The 17,552-nt window shown below is 37.9% G+C and overlaps 1 protein-coding gene across 1 annotated transcript in view; it reads left to right on the forward strand.

The window, feature by feature from the left end:
* The first annotated feature begins 3,128 nt into the window (after nt 1-3,128).
* SNRNP200 (small nuclear ribonucleoprotein U5 subunit 200) overlaps nt 3,129-17,552 on the forward strand; it is a 39,895-nt gene continuing 25,471 nt past the window's right edge. Inside the window, exons 1-11 of the mRNA XM_001373624.3 lie at nt 3,129-3,377; nt 4,280-4,443; nt 7,009-7,180; nt 7,957-8,149; nt 9,479-9,534; nt 13,742-13,840; nt 15,770-15,922; nt 16,082-16,181; nt 16,344-16,480; nt 16,918-17,001; nt 17,107-17,280. Coding sequence (XP_001373661.1) covers nt 3,333-3,377; nt 4,280-4,443; nt 7,009-7,180; nt 7,957-8,149; nt 9,479-9,534; nt 13,742-13,840; nt 15,770-15,922; nt 16,082-16,181; nt 16,344-16,480; nt 16,918-17,001; nt 17,107-17,280 — 1,377 coding nt within the window. The 5' untranslated portion in view covers nt 3,129-3,332. The remainder of the gene's footprint in view (nt 3,378-4,279; nt 4,444-7,008; nt 7,181-7,956; nt 8,150-9,478; nt 9,535-13,741; nt 13,841-15,769; nt 15,923-16,081; nt 16,182-16,343; nt 16,481-16,917; nt 17,002-17,106; nt 17,281-17,552) is intronic.

A 17,552-nucleotide genomic window follows, 5' to 3' on the forward strand; every position in this document is an offset into this window, starting at 1 on the left:
CTGTTCTCCAGGCACCCTACTCCAACTTCTGTCTCCATTACTTTATGCTGGCTATCCCAGATACTGGAGATGAATTTCCTTCTGTAAACCTTAAAATTTCTTAGACTTATGAATGTTGGAAATTTCCCCATTGGGAAATTTCATACTTGAAAAATTTCCTACTGATAGTAAGAACTCTATTGGAATATGAAACTCCTTGGCATGGGAGGATCCTTCTCCTCTCTACTTAAGACTACTTTAGGACAGAAACCTTTTGCTAAACAATGGAAAGGGCTTTGACCTATGCTTAAGCATAGAACAGGAAGTTCTTTGAGTCATGATTGATTTTAGAATTGATACAATAGAGATACTTAGAATGACAGAACCAGGTCTACAATCTCCACCCTACTTAGAGTAACAGGATTTAGGAAGGGCTGCAGCAAAGATCAAGATTTAATTATTTGAGAATATGACCTTCAACAGACATGTGCAAAGGGGAGAGACCTCTGGGTTGGTCCTGGGTTAAGCTAGAGCCACCATTGGCACAGGGGAGACATGGACAGTGATTGGTAGATGTGAGACCTGAGGGGAGGGAACTTAGGTTTTTTCCTTAAAGATAGTGGGGTCTGAGGCCTGGATGGGAGGTTGCTCTGAAGGAGGACTGAGGAGGTTTTGCTCTGAAGGAGGTCTGAAGGGAGGATGCTCTGAAGAAGAAGGATGCTCTGAAGGAGGTCTGAGAGGAGAGAGGTCCTGGAGGGAGAGCTCCTGGAGAGGTCTTGAAGGAGGCTGTGGAAGGAGAACTCAGGAGGAGAATTCTCTGGAGACATTTCTTGAAAGGAGGCTCTCTTGAAGTTGGAGCCTGAGGTTGGCATGAGAAGCCTTACCTAGAGAAATCTTGGGTGAGTGATAAAACCAACTGACTGATTTATTCATTCTTATTCCTTTCTTACTTTCTCTCTTTTTCTATTGATTAATCAGTGTATTATAAATTAAATTTCTCTATAAAACCCAGTTGGCTTGGGCATATCCATAAACTGGGAATATATTCCCTGGCGACCATCTTATATTTATATAAAACCAAAACACAGTAGAAAACATATTTCATTGGTCATAATTGTTATATATTTCCCTTGCTCCCAAACATTTTAATTATCACAGTTTATGGCTCCCACTCTCTTATCTACAACTATATAATGCTCAAAACTAATTTAAACCTAACACTTCTGACTCTGACCTTATAGAATACCTTTCTTCTTTCAAGATGAAGTTCAAGTACCATATTCCTCATTAAGTCTTTACTAATTCCAAGTTTGAGTCACCCTCCCAAACTACCTTGCAAACTACTTTGAATTTATTATATTTATTTACTTTGTATTATGTGGATTTTTATATGTACTTGTTTCTCCCATTAGAATGTAAGTTCCTACAATCCTGAAAGACTTATGAGAGGGAATACCATCCACCTCCAGAGAAAGAACTGTTGGGGTCATCTTTCACATCAATGTTTATTTGAGGTTTTAGTTATGTATGAATTTGCCCTTACAACAGTGATCAATATGGAAGTGTGTTTTGCATGACAATAAAAATGAAATAAAATAAAATACAAAAGAATATAAGCTCCATAGTGAAGGGTGTTAAAAGGAAAATTCTTTGTTCCATCTTTTGCCTTGACTAATAATGAAGCAAAAGTCAGAAATAGATAATTAAAATTTTATTTTTTTAAATGTCAAGATTGAAAATATCTTAAAGGCAGAATGGCTTTAAGGGGACCAGTCCATAATTCAAGATGGAGGACACTTTCTATTGATGACCTTTGTAGTAAGTACAGACAAATCTGATAAGTACACATCACCAGAAGGGGAAAGGTCTCAGGTCAAAGGGAAATAATATTAGCTATAAAGTGTTAACAAGTGGGAATGGGATCAAAAGTACCTGCAGTAGATTATCACTTCCCTAACAGATAAGGCTACCCCCAAAATAAATCATACTGGAAACAGTAGGGGTCCTGACATTAATTTCAGTAATTGTTTCATTCTTCATACTTGTATCCCCAAAATCTAGCACAATTGGCACATACTAGGTGCTTAATAAATATTTGATTGATATATGAAGAATTTCCCATTTTTCTCTAAGTTGCATCTAAATCTAATTTTCTACAACTGCCAGACCCTACCACGAGTTCCAGCAGCCAGTTCAAAAGTGAGAAGGAAAACCCTGAATGCTGAAGCTATACACTACAAGTTTCTGAGTCTTCTCTGACATATTTTTAATATGCCATTGATATTATTTTACTTTGGGGGATCTCCTTGTTTATCATTTCCCCCTAGTAATAGTTATGAAAAGTAGCAAATCTTATTTTCTTCTAATTTTTCATTTTGTAGGGTAACATTTTATATTCAGGTCATATATCAACTTTTTCCTTTTTGTAGTATATGACATACAATGATCATCTAAAGCCAATTTCTAGCAACCTGCTTTCCAGTTTTCCCAGATGTTCTTGTCAAATAGGGAGTTCTCCCAGTAGTTTGTTTCTAGGTTTCTATCTTATTATCTTTTTCTTATCTTGTCTGTCCCATCGACCTATGTTTCTATATTTTAATTAGTATCAAATCATTTTTATGATCAATGCTATATAGCAGCCCTGTTTGCAAGGCTGGTAAGATCCTAGACTCTGCTTTTCACGAATGAGTTCTAGCTATATTCACTTCACATGAAACCATTATCATTATCTTTTATATTTCTAAGTACTTTTCAAACATATTTACATCAATCTTAACAACTAAAGCCATAATCCAAGAAAATAAAAGTGATTTCAAGTTTTGCTAATCTGTAAAGTGAGTAAAGTGTTTACTTCCAAGGTAGGAGAGCTTTGTGATATCACAAATTTCATTATTCATTGTATTAGAAATAGTGTTAGAAAGCACGAGTAGCAATTTACTCCAGTCTACCCGGACACTTCAAGGATACTAATGCACATGAGCACAGGTCCGCGACCCCTCACAAAGGAACCAAGCCGGCCTATGAACCCCCGCGCGGAGGCCAAACGACCAACAGTGACATCATTTCAGGCACGAGCCTGATTCTCGCGCGAGAAAAAAGAAGCCGGCTCCTCCCTTTCCCGGTTCCTGTGCCCTGGCCAACATTGTACACATGCGCGATTCTTGAAGTAGAGTGTCTTCACCCGGAACCGGAAGAGAGAAGCTTTCTGCTTCTTCCTTCCTGGTCAGCTTCCTCTGGAGCGTATCTGTGGTGTGTGCGTTGTGCTGGAAGAGTATAGTAACGGAGAGAGTTGGGCTTTGAGGAAAAGATTATACTCGTGGGGCCTTGGCTGGGGCACTTGAGCAGGTGCAGCCATGGCGGATGTGACCGCCCGGAGCCTACAGTACGAGTACAAAGCTGTGAGTATCGAGCCGGGCTCGGCCTGGGGAGCGGGAAGGAATCTTTCTAGAACTTGGGGAAGGGGAGGAAACGTAAGCCGAGGAAAGAGGGCTTTGGAGTTAGCCACATAACAAGGAGTCATGAGAGGAGCCCCTAAAAGAGTCCTAACATGGAGATCAATAGGGGCATCCCTAGATCCTGAAGGAAGAGGGAAAAGAAGGGAGAGTGGAGACCTTAAAGTGGGACATAATTATTAATACGTAGTCTCCCACCGTCAGACAAAACTGTGTTTTTATATTCCACCTTTTGAACTTATAGGAGTTCTTTTTAGGTATTCACGAGCATGGGGAAACCCCAACTTATTTGGAAACCAACAATAGAATGGCAGGCTTAAGCCACAAGGGTCAGCTAAGTGCACAGTGGCAGAGAAATGAAGACTCATCTTCTGGCCTCCAGATATTTACAGAATGTGTGACTTTGGACAAGTCACTTAACCCTGTTTGCCTCAGTTACCTTATTTGTAAAATGAACTGGAGAAGGAAATGACAAACCACTTCAGTATCTTTGCTAAGAAAATCCCAAGTGTGGTCACAAAGAACTGCACATGAATAGACTCAATAACAAAAACCCTATCAATCTGACTTATTAATTAGGTGCCCACATAGAAATGCATAATCATTCTCTTGAAAATTTTTAACATTCATTTTTTAAGAAATCTTGAGTTCAAAATTATCTCCCCTCCAATCCCTTCACCACCCATTGAGAGAGGCAAGCAATACTATGCCCATTGTGCATGTGAAGTCAGTGCATAGTTATTCTCCAGAATTTACATCAAGGTAAAGGGGAGCAATTTCAAGAATTGAGCCTGCCTGTACCAAATCCTGCACTTGTTCTAGTTCCTTTAATATTATGATTATTTCAGAACTCCAACCTTGTCCTCCAAGCTGATCGATCTCTTATTGACCGAACCCGGCGTGATGAGCCAACAGGAGAGGTACTTTCACTGGTGGGAAAACTGGAGGGCACTAGAATGGGTGATAAGGCACAAAGGACCAAACCTCAGATGCAGGAGGAGAGAAGAGCCAAGTGAGTATATAGAAAACTGTCCTCTTCCTTGAAATTGAAAGTATTGAAATTTTATCAACTTTATGGGATGCTGGTTTTCAAATGTCTTGCACTGAAATACTTGACTAGAAATCCCTTGACTAGAAATCCCTAAAGGATTTTAGGGATTCTCTCTTCTAAACTTTGTCTCTCATATATATTTCATAAGTGTTTACAAATGAATAAAGTGTAGAATGCTGGAAGTAGAAGATGTATTAGAGATAATATGGGCTAGCCCCTTTATATAGAATCATCAACAAGCTTTTATTTTATATAATGGGTACTACTGACATCTGCTTCTAGGAGTTCTTTACCTACAATTACTAAAGACCTCATAAAAGAATGTTCTTGGTGTTGTCAAATGATTTAACAGTTGAAACTGACATAATTTTATTGGTAGGAATGATATTAGAGAGGAGACATTACTTATCTACTTTGCTGCTGCACCCAAAAGACCATGGGACCTTTCTGTTTGACTCGAAGCTGAAACTTTCTGTTTATCTTGTGTCCCTTAATGAGTTCTTCAAGAACAGGGACTACCTTTTCTGTTTGTATCTCAAGCATGTTACATAGTACTTTGCACATAGTAAACCCATAATAAATGATTCCTAAAATTCACTTGGCAACAGTGGGGTACCAAGACAAGGAAATGTAATATTGTTTGTGTGAGGAACAGTAAAAAGACCAGTTTGGCTGGATCTTAGAGTTCAGAAGAGGGCATAAAGACCAATGGGGCTGAAAAGTAGATTCAGGCCGCTTTGAAAGGGTTTTAAAAACTAAATAGAAGTATTTGTATATGAAGCCAGAAACATTGGGGAATTACTGGAGATGATTGAGGAGGTGAGTTATCTGGTCAGATTTGTACTGAAGGAAAATCACTGTCCCAGCAGCATAGAGGGTAGACTGCAATTAAAGATTTGAGGAGGCTATTGCAATTATCTAGGTGAAGTGAAGAGTTGCTAAACTAAGGTAATGGCTGAGTGAGTAGAGAGAAGGCCTTAAATGCAAAAGATACTATGGAGCTAGAAATGCCAAAGTTTGGCAACTGATTGGATTTATGGAGTGGTAGAGAGTGAGTAGTCCAGAATTAGATCTATCATGAACCTAGGAGACTGGAAGAATGGTGGTATCTTTGACAGAAATAATGGAAGTTTGGGAAGTATTGGGGAGAATCATAAGTTCACTTTTAGATGTGTTAGGTATGACATATTTCCAAGACAGTTACTTTAAAAACTAGATACTGCAAGACTGAAGCTCAGAGGAGCACTGTATCTGAATATATAAAGAGAAGAGAAAAGATGGCCCAAAACACACCTTAAAGTTAAGGGCTATGATATGGATGATGAGCCAAAGCAGGGCTTAGACTACAGTTATTAAATGAGAAGAAAGCCAAGAGAGAGTCATGTCACGAAAACTCATAGAAGAGACAGACAGAGAGTGGACAACAACTTCAGACATAGCAGACAAGTTGAGAAGGATCAAGACTCAAAAAAAAAAATCAGATAAATATCTAGAGGGGTTGGCCTTGCCAAAGAGGACCACTTTATTGTCAAACTAGTGGGGAAAAGGAGAGAGTTGAGGATGATGTCAGAGGACTTTGAGAAGGAGATAAATAAGTGCTTATCTCCAATGGCCTCCCTTTTCTTAGTAAAATAATGGGTGTCTTTAGTTTGGAGCAGAAGAGGCAAATAAGGGAGATTTATGAAAACAGAATATTTGTAATAGTTTGTTGTAAGTAAAATAAGAGAACCAGTTAGGGAAGAATAGGATTGCTTGCTGTAGCAAGGACCCAGTTGGAATTGGATAACCTGAATTTATAAATGTACTCTGTGTGACTTCCTGAAACTCCATTTCATCTTGGCTCATCTTCCTCTCATAAGATGTAACTGATTTTGTGACTTGTTCATAGAGAGGGAGCTACTTAATGAGAAAGCTGGTATTAGAGACTACATCTTTATCCCTCGTTCTTTGCTGCTTTATACTTGTTGATGAAATTATTTTTTTGAAAATGAAGACAGAACAGTTCCCTTCTGTAGCAAATGTTCCTACAGAAAACAATAACTTCATTAAAATTTTTTTAAAACATTAATATCTGTTTTGTAGAACTGCTTCTTTTTCCCAGCACAGTTATTTTCAAGCTTTACCCTAAAAAGACTAGACCATTTACTTATTTTTCTTTTGCCCTCAAAATTCTTTGATTTTAAATTCCTTACATGTAGGAAAAAGTGATCAAAATTGGTTAATGCCACTGGGAAAAGGGGCCAGAAAATGATACATAATCAAGTGTCAGATTCTTAAAATTTGAAAGCCCTTGGTGGAAAGCTGGCATAGGAATATTTTGGCTATCAGTACTATAATAGGAGAATGGTTCCTGAAATTAAATGAGACCAATTGTATTCACTTTGGGAAGACAGATCCTGTAGTATTTATTGTTTCTAAGATGAGGAGCTGAACAAAAATGTGTATTTTTGAATTAGTCATATCATTTTCTGAGATATGGTAGGAATTGGTCTTGATCATCATCCTTTCTTGGTTTACTCCACTCAGACGAAGAAAGCGTGATGAGGACAGGCATGACATCAATAAGATGAAAGGCTATACACTGCTCTCAGAAGGCATTGATGAGATGGTGGGTATCATCTATAAACCCAAAACCAAGGAGACCCGAGAGACCTATGAGGTGCTGCTCAGCTTCATCCAGGCGGCACTGGGGGATCAGGTAAGTTTTTGGGCAAAGCAGCTGAGAGAAGATACCATGTTTTTGATGAGAATATCTTAAGGTATCTCAAATTCTCTGTTTCTTTTATGACTCTTCCACATCAAACTGCCCCAAATTAACTATTTTGGTTGAGGACCCTCATATGTCTAAGATAATCCATTGAAGCAAGTGATAAAGTAATTGGTAATAAGTGTTTTGGAATTTTCTGGGCACTAAGAATACTTAATCTCCTAGGTAAATTGATATGGGGAAACTTGGGTCCAACTTGCCAAGACACTTAACTTTTCCCTTCTAAAGCAGTTTGTACTTTCCTTTAAAACAGGAGCAGTCACATTTGTGTGATTTTGAAGTGTGTATCTTTAACCAAAAGAATCACAACTGCTTTATAGCATATAAAGGGTAGTTTAATGGTGATAATGGTTTTGATGGGCTATAGATTGCTTGTTTGGGCCAGCCAGATGGTATGGTAGATAGAATGCTAGGCCTGAAGTCAGGAATACCTGAATTCAAATCCAACTTCAGACATTTACTAGCTGTGTGATCCTAGGCAAGTCACTTACCCTGCTTGCCTCAATTTCCTCATCTATAAAATGACTTTGAGAAGAAAATGGCAAGCCACTCCAATATCTTTACCAATAATACCCCAAATAGGATCACATAAGAGTCAGACATGACTGACAACTCAACAATAACATTAGAAAAGTTAAAATTTCTCATGGCTTGATGACTAGTTTAAATATCAAGACTCTAAAATATGTTTCTTTTTCCTCCATCAGCCACGGGATATCCTTTGTGGTGCAGCAGATGAGGTCTTAGCTGTCTTGAAAAATGAGAAATTACGTGACAAAGAAAGAAGAAAGGAGATTGATCTTCTTCTGGGCCAGACAGATGATACCCGATACCATGTATTGGTGAATTTGGGCAAAAAGATCACAGATTATGGTGGAGACAAGGAAATCCAGAACATGGGTAACCTAACTTTTCATAACTTATGTTTTAGTCTTGTTGGTTGATTTGCTTGCTGATCCCTGGTAGCTACATTCATGAGTTCAAATATTTTCCTAGAACCTACCAGTAAAGGTTCTTTGGTCTGTTTCTTCTTGTGATTCTTCTTTGTTACAAATCATTGATTTGTTTATTATCCCAGAAATTTTAATGTGATTAAGTCCAGCTAATTAGGAAAACAGCAACTTGACTGGATGGCTTTTATCTGACTGACATAAAAGAAGGTTAATTTTAATTGTTAAATTAAACCTTGAGTTAAATTAAGGCTTGGAATGTGTTAGCTGCCTTCAAATATTTGGAATACTGTTATGTTAAAGAGGGCAGAACGAGGAACACCAGGTGAACTACAGAGGCAGACGTCATCTGAATATAAGAAAAACATTTTCTAATTTGGAATTGGTACTAACTAAAACTAGAATGACTGCCCTGAAAGGTCATAAATTCCTCTTCATTCAGGCAAAGGTAGAGTAACTTCTAGTTGAGTGTGTTGCAGAAAATGTTTTTACTCAGGTTTTGGGTAAGACTAGTTAACCTTTTATGGCTTTTTAAACTAGCAGTTTTTAGTCCTTCTGGTGTCATGCACCCCTTTGGGAGAAAGCAAGTTATTGGATGGCAGGTTAAGAATTCCTGTTTTAGGAGGCAGTTAGGTGGTGGTTCAGTAGATACAGAACCAGGCCTAGAGTCAGGAAGACCTGAGTTCAAATTTGGCCTCAGACACTTGCTAGCCATGTGACCCTGGGGAAGTCATTTAACCCTCATTGCTGAACTCGTATCACTCTTCTACCTTAGAATCAATACATAGTGATTCTAAGACAGAAGGTAAGGTTGTTGTTGTTTTTTTTAATCCCTGCTTTAAACCCTTAATGAGGTAATACAATATAATAGAAGGAGCATAGGGAAGGAGTTAGATGAGCTCTGGGTTCAATTTCACCTTCACCACCTAGTAAAAGTAAGTCATCTAACTTCTTGTAGCAACAATTTCTTTATCTACAATATCTATATGTAAGGTGTTTTAGACATTTTAAATTGGTATGTAAATGCAAATTGTTAAAAAACAAAACAAAACACAATTCTAATGTTGTATGATGCTGGTCTTGAAGATTGGTGACTTTTCCTTCTGGTTTCTTTAAGGTTGAAGCATTTACCATGACATGATATACTGGTGAATTCTCAACCTTTGTTAGAGAATTTCCAAAGATAATTTGGGATCGTGGGGAAGGCAGAGATTTATTACCTCAACTCCTTTGTCTTTCCTTAATCACTTATTCTAAATTCTTTAATTTTCCTTTATAGATGATAATATTGATGAGACATATGGTGTGAATGTACAATTTGAGTCAGATGAAGAGGTAAGTGATAAGCTATGAAACTAATAATTCCACACTTTCTTTGATAGGATGGCCTAATGAGGTGATTAGATGGCACAGTATCTAGAGATCTAGACCTGGAGGCAGGAAGACATCAAACCTCAGCTATTTAGTTACTGTTTCACCTTGAAAAAATCTCTTAACTTCAGTTTTCTCATCTGCAAAACAGGGATAATATTAGTATCTAGTTCCCAGTGTTGTAAGGATAAAGTGAGATAATATTTGTAATTTGCTTTGCAAAGCTTAAAGTGCTTTATAAATCCTATTATTATTATTACTATTGCTATTATTCTTGTTGTTATGACTAACTTTAATTTTAAGGGAATCTCCTACTGTGAAATTCTCTTTAAATTTTCATGTCCCTTCCTTAACTGCCTCCAACCATGCCTATCTCTTCTATTATCTTAAAAAAAAAAAACCTCACTTGATCCACCCAGCACATCTAAGTACTCAACCTCAAATTTGCCTTTTGTGTTATCTCCTTGAGAAGTCTGTCTATTATTAGATGTCTCCACTTTTTTCCTTCCATCCTCTTAACTCTTCACAGTCTGACTTCCAGCCTCATCATTCAACTGAAATTTCTCTAAAGTTACCAATGATCTCTTTATTTGCCAAATTCTTTGACTTTTTCTCAATTCTCATCTTTCTTGTCTTGTCTGCAACCTTGGACCCGATTGATCACCCATTTCTTTTCTGTGATACTGTTACCTGTTGACTACTCCTTCTCAAATCTCTTTTTCTAGATCTTCATCCAAATTATGGGTGCACCCCAAAGCTTAGTCCTGAGTTCTTTTTCCCCCCTGTTCCATTTTGCTTGATGATCTTAAGTGTTCCCATGGATTCAGTTATCATTGCTATGCAAGTGATTCTCAGATTCACTTGACATCCAAACCTAGCCTCTCTCTTGACTTCTAGACTCACATCTCCAACTGCCTCTTGGACATCATGAACTGAATGTCCCATGAGTACCTTAACTTAAAGTAAAAATGTGTAAAACTGAAATAATTGTCTTCTTCTTCGTTTTCTCCTTTCCCCACTCCCATCCCCCATGCTTTCCTTTCCTATCCTATTACTGTGGGGAATGCCATTATCCTCCCAGACAGCCTAGGTGTCAGCCTTGATTCTTCGCATTCTCATTCCTTATACCAATTTTTGCCAAGCCCTATCAATTTTACCTTAACATTTTTCATATACACCTCCTTCTTTCCTCTGACACTGCCACCATCCTAGTGCAGGCCATTATCACCTCATGTCTGGATTTATGTAGCAACCTTCTGGTTCGTGTCTGACTATAGTCTTCCCACTCCAGTTCATACTCCATTTATCTCTCAAACTGATCTCCCAGAGTGCCAGTCTAACCATGTCATGCTGCGCAATTTAGCAAACTACATTGGTTCCCTATTCCCTCCAAAATTTGTTATAGAATTTTCTGTTCAACATTCAGCTCTTCATAATCTGACTCTTTCCATGTTTCCAAGTTTCTTCTGCAGGAAGATTTTGGATCTCCCTTAATGCCAATACCTTCCTTCTGTTGATTACCTCTAATTTATCCTCCATGTAAATTGTTTATACACAGCAGTTTGCATGTTGTCTCCCCCATTAGATTGTGAGCTTCATGAGATCAAGGACTGTTTTTTGACCTTTTTTTTTTTCTGTATATCCAATGCTTATCAAAATTTAAACCCTTAGTAGGTGCTTAATACATGTTGCCTCAGTAATATCTTGCAGCCTGTATTCACATTTATTGTGTAATTCACCATTGCCCTTTAGTTCACCTGCTGTTTGCAGTCTTGAGATCATGATTCATGATGTATAGCCATAAGCATTGTCAGGAGAATATTGCTGTTAAAAAGAAGGAAATTTGTGGCATGGAGGGACTTGGAATCACTGAAGCACTATGCCATTGTCTGACTAATTTTCCTCCTGTACATCTCATTGTTCCTTGTTAATACTCATCCTGTGTCCTTGATCGAGATCTATTTCCATAGTATTAATATTTGCACCAGGGTGATCATTTAGAGTCTATATCCCCAATCATTTCCATTGACCTATAGGATCAAGCGGTTGTTTTTCTTCTGTTTCTACTCCCACAGTTCTTCCTCTGAATGTGGATAGCGTTCTTCCTCATAAATCCCTCTGAATTGTTTTGGATCATTGCATTACTACTAGTAGAGAAATCCATTATATGTATCAGTCTCTGTGTACAATGTTCTCCTCGTTCTGCTCCTTTCACTCTGCATCATTTCTTGGAGTTAGTTCCAGTTCACATGGAATTCCTCCAGTTCATTATTCCTTTGGGCACAATAGTATTCCATCACAAGCATATACCACAATTTGTTCAACCATTCCCCGTTCGGAGGGCATCCCCTCATTTTCCAATTTTTGGCCACCACAAAGAGTGCAGCTATGAATATTCTTGTACAGGTCTTTTTCCTTATTATCTCTTTGGGGTACAAACCCAGCAGTGCTATGGCTGGACCAAAGGGCAGACAGTCTTTTAGTGCCCTTTGGGCATAGTTCCAAGTTGCCTTCCAGAATGGTTGGATCAGTTCACAACTCCACCAGCAATGCATTAATGTCCCAACTTTGCCATAAACCAGTGTCTTTTAAGTGACGGATTTCATTAAAGAAGTATGTATACTGTTCTAGCACTCAGTTCAGATAACATTGTTATTTGCAAAAAAAGGATATTATGCTACTAATCATTTACAGAGAATCCTCTTTTTTGTACATAGCACAGAAAATGTGAAAAATGACACTCATTTATACCCTTGTTAAGCATGTCTGCCTCTGTAATACTTTGCTTGGTGTTGATATTCAGGCTCTTTGAAAAAAGGTATTTCTGTACTATAGACATCAGAAGTATTGCATTGGAGGTTTTAAGGGCTGTATTTGCTCTCCCCAATCTAGTGCTTTTTGGGTAATAAACAATAACAGTGATATTCTTTATTCTCTATACCTTTGAATCAGTTGTGTGACTGAGAATGCCATCTACTTTAAAAAATCCTTTATAAAAACTTGGTGGTTCCTTTGTTTCATGAAGTTTAACCTTAGTGTGTATAAAGAACATTTCTGAAAGATTTCACAGCAATAAGAAGGTGGATGCGTATTGAATAGTTGCTGAGGTGGGGTTGGAGGCTAATACTTTTCATAACTGTATGCGATTCTTTTGGAATCATCTTTACTTTGAGATATTTGAAAATTCATCCCTATATTGCCTCCTGCTTAAGTAATTTTTCCTCTACTTCTTTGGTCATAGCAAGTGACTCTTCACTACTTACTTAATCTTTAGTGCCAGTTTCACTTATTTCACCAGTTGGGCTTCATATTAATGTGTTGCCCTTTCCAGTTTCATATATTAAACCTGTAAGGATTGATCTCTCACTTCAAGCTTTATACAGCTTTGTTTTTGTCTTCCCTGCTTTTTGTTTTGTTTTGTGAGATAGTACTACTTAAAATCTTCCCTTCTCCTTTATAATATTTTATAAGTAAACTTTTATTCTAAACCAGTACTGTTCTTGACTTTCATACCTCTCCTTGATGTGGCACCTCATGTCATGAAATTAGGAGCAAAATAATATAGTACAAGAAGCATGAGTCTGGAGTCCAGCCTCCAACAAAACATGTGAGGCAGCAACTTAAAACTTCTCTTGGCTTTGGTTTCCTTAATCATACAATGAAGGCACTGAAGGAGATCATCTCTAGTGTCCCTCTCAGCTTTAAAGTTTTATGATTCTCATTAATTAGGCCAGAGGAATGCCATTGGATTCTACTAGTATACATTGCTACCACTGATTTCTTTGCTCTTCAAAGTATATGACTTTTATCTTATTGTCTGTTTGTTCTAAAAAGCTTCAGTAGTCCAAAATTTTAATACTGGAAACCCAGGCTTGGACTTTAACTCTATTGGCTTTATTATTCCATTGAGGAATGATACCCAGTGGGTTATGTTGCTGGTGAGGAGTAAAAAAGAGGTGGAAAATCAGATCTATGAATAAATATGACATTGTCTTCCATGCTTAATATAATTTTGTTGGTCTGTTCATTAAAAGTCTTGGAAGATGTAGTGGAATCTACTTTTCAGGAAGCTGTTTAATCCTAAGGATTCTGCAATAAGAATCTAATTGGGACTGATATTATTTTATAGAACTGCCAAGTACTACTCTGACTCATTAAATATGTCCCATAGGAAGGTGATGAAGATGTGTATGGGGAGGTGCGAGAAGAAGCATCTGATGATGATATGGAAGGGGATGAGGCCGTTGTGCGTTGCACCCTCTCAGCCAATGTAAGTACAGCCTTTCTGTCCTTTTCACAATCTAGAGTGGGATTGATGATCAGATTATTTCTTGGTGTAGCATACTGTTTTCACTCCCCGGGTGATGGAAATATACTTTGTAATGAAATATACCCTTTGACATGGAACCCAAAGGTGAGCAACTAATCTCTTGATTCTCGTAAATTTTCAGAACAAAACAAATCTACAATTAACTAGAGCCATGTTAGTGAACACATGGCACATATGCCAAAGATGGCATGCAGAGACCTCTCTGGGCACGTGTGCCCTCACTCACCAGAATTAGTTACTAGAAAGGCAGAGGGATTTGAGTAGAGTTGCTCCCTTCCCCCTCTCTACCACATCTCCTGGCCCCTCTGCCCAGTAGCCCAATGGAAGCTCTTACTCCATCTCTTGAGTGGAGCACTCAGGCCACTCCCCTCCTTTTCTCCCTCCCCTGTCTGGAGTAAGGAGGGTGGGGCATGGCACTGTCTCTAAAAGGTTCACTTTCACTGGCTTAGATCCTGAGATTGATGAAATCTTACTTCAGAAAACAAATCAGGAAAATTACGTAACTGTTTTTAAAAGGTAAAAAGTTGGTTTTTGTGGTTGGGAATGTCACTTGATTTCAAGCACAGGAGACATAGGACCTTTTTTTAAAAAAAGATATTTTATCAATTATATGTAATAATTTTCCACATAATGTTTTCTGAAGTTGTAAGATCCAAGTTGTCTCCTTCCCTTCCCCTTACCTGATGATGGCAAGCAATTTTATCTGTGTGTGTGTGTGTGTGTGTGTGTGTGTGTGTGTGTGTGTGTGTGTGTAAAATCAGTAAGAGAATACTCCTATTAAACCAAAACCTCAAAATAAAAACACAAACTAAAGTGGAAAATAGTATGCTTTGATCTGCATTCCAACTCCAACAATTTTTTTCTTTGTCATTTAATTGATCGTTATATTCCTGAGACCAGCTAAGTCTTTCACAGTTGATCATCCCATAGTATTGCTGTTGCTGTGTACAGTGTTCTGGTTCTGCTTATTTCACTCTGCATCAGTTCATATAGGTCTTTCCAGCTCTTTCTGAAATTATCCTGTTCGTCATTTCTTACAGCATAATAGTATTCCATCACCAATATGTACCACAATTTGTTCAGCCATTTCCCAATTCTTGGACATCCCCTTAATTTCCAATTCTTTGCCACTATCAAAAGAGCATCTACAATATTTTTGTAGAAGTAGGTACTTTCCCCTTTTTTGATCTCTTTGGGTTATAGACCTAGCAGTGATATTATTGGATAAAAGATTATGTACAATTTTACAGCCCTTTGGACGTAGTTCCAAATTGTCCTCCAGAATGGCTGGATCAGTTTACAACCTCATGAACGATGAATTTATGTCCCAATTTTGCCACATCCCCTCCAACATTTATCACTTAAAACCTTTACTATCTTATTGGCCAGTCTGATAGGTGTGAGGTGGTACCTCAAAGTTGTTTTGGTTTGCATTTCTCTATTCAAGAGTGATTTAGAGCATTTTTTATATGAATATTGATAACTTTGATTTCTTCATCTGAAAACTGCTTGTTTATATCCTTTGACCATTTGTCAAGGGGATAATGGCTGGTATTCTTACAAATTTGACTTAGTTCTCAATAGATCTGAGAAATGAGACCTTTATCAAAGAAATTTGTTTTAAGAATTTTTTCTCAGTTTATTTCCTTTCTAATCTTTGTTATGTTGGTTTTGTTTGTACAAAAACTTAAGTTTAATATAGTTAAAATAATTCATTTGACATCTCATAATGATCTCTATCTCATTTGTTCATGAATTCTTTCCTTCTCCATAGATCTAATAGGTAAACTATTCTATGTTTCCTAACATACTTATGTAGTTAGGACTTACTAAGGAGTGTCCATTTAATGATCAGAGTTATTTTTATAGCTTGTAGCCTCTGGTGAGTTGATGAGCTCCAAGAAAAAGGATTTGCATCCAAGGGACATTGATGCCTTTTGGCTACAGCGACAACTTAGCCGTTTCTATGATGATGCCATTGTATCTCAGAAGAAGGCAGATGAAGTGCTAGAGATCCTGAAGGTATCTATGTTGGAGTTAATTTAAAGATAATATCATTCCTTTAGACAAGTTGCTACCCACTCAATCAGATTTTATACTCAAGTATTTGACTTTATAGGAAGTAAAGTGGTACAAAGCAAGCTGCTGTAGTGATTCTAATCATATCTTGTGTCTATGTAGACAGCCAGTGATGATCGAGAGTGTGAGAATCAGCTGGTCCTGCTCCTGGGTTTCAACACATTCGATTTTATTAAAGTGCTGAGGCAACATAGGATGATGAGTGAGTATACAGAGAGTTTTGTCTCTTTGTTTTGTATGTATGTTTGAGATTGTTTTCTTAGTTGTGGTTCCTGTAACATGGTAACTTGGTTTCCCCATTATCCTGCTTTTCCTTTTCTGCCCCTCTCACTCATGTCTCATTTTTTTCTTTTCTGTTTTGTAGTTTTATATTGTACTTTGCTGGCAAGTGCACAGAGTGAAGCTGAAAAGGAGAGGATCATGGGAAAGATGGAATCCGATCCAGAGCTCTCTAAATTCCTCTACCAGCTCCATGAAACTGAGAAGGAGGATCTTATCCGGGTAAGACTTGGGCTGAAATTTTTCATCTACTTTCTGAGTTAGGTAATTGTCTTTGAAAGAAAGAAAAATTTAAATATTAGCTCACAAAATTGTTCCTAAAGAGCTGAAATATGGAGTAGAATTTTATTCTTGGGCGCTTCAGAGGCTGTCAGTGGGTTCAGATCAGAACCATTAAGTTTAAATAGACCATAGGCAAAAGACCCTAAGTGCTTTACTGCCACAGCATTGCCTTTTACTCCAGACTGCCATGCTGGCTTGAGGCTGTCAGCAGATTCTGATATTTTGTGGGCATGCTGTGTCAAGTGTCTGAAACCAGTAACTTTCTGTTTTGGATTGTTAGGATTGACCCTTTCCAAGCTAAATTTCATTTATGTAGGTGCATTATAATGAATTTAAGCCTACATTTGTAAATGATGTTTGCCTTTTTCCTGTTCTAGGAGGAGCGGTCAAGAAGAGAACGTGTACGGCAGTCCAGAATGGACACAGATCTGGAAACCATGGATCTAGATCAGGGTGGTGAGGTAGGAGAGCAAGGCTATTTCAATCTGCTGAGACAATGCAAGTATTGAAATTTAAGAGGGGAAAAGAAGCTTTCTGTTGAGTGGTGCTTTCTTTGATTTTCTTAGGTCCTAGCCCCAAGGCAGGTTCTAGACTTGGAAGATCTGGTCTTCACCCAGGGGAGCCATTTCATGGCCAATAAACGCTGTCAACTTCCTGATGGATCCTTCCGCCGCCAGCGCAAGGGCTATGAAGAAGTACATGTGCCTGCTCTGAAGCCCAAACCCTTTGGTTCTGAAGAGGTGTGTTTTTTTGTTGTTGTTGTTGATAATCTATTACTTTGGTCTTACCTCACATTTATTTTTCACTTTGACTATTTGGTCCCTTTATGAGATCTGGGCATTTGGTTTTGTCCCAGAATTGAAAATTGAACCTGCCTTTTTTTGTTTTGTTTTGATTTTTGCTTTGTTTTTCTTTTTTTAAACCTTACTTTCTGTCTTAGCATCACTTCTAAGTCAGAAGAGCAGCAAGGGCTAGGCCAGTGATGGTGAACCTTTTAGAGGCTGTGCCCACC

Source organism: Monodelphis domestica, chromosome 1 (genome assembly GCF_027887165.1).
Source record: "Monodelphis domestica isolate mMonDom1 chromosome 1, mMonDom1.pri, whole genome shotgun sequence".
Taxonomy (NCBI): Eukaryota; Metazoa; Chordata; class Mammalia; order Didelphimorphia; family Didelphidae; genus Monodelphis; species Monodelphis domestica.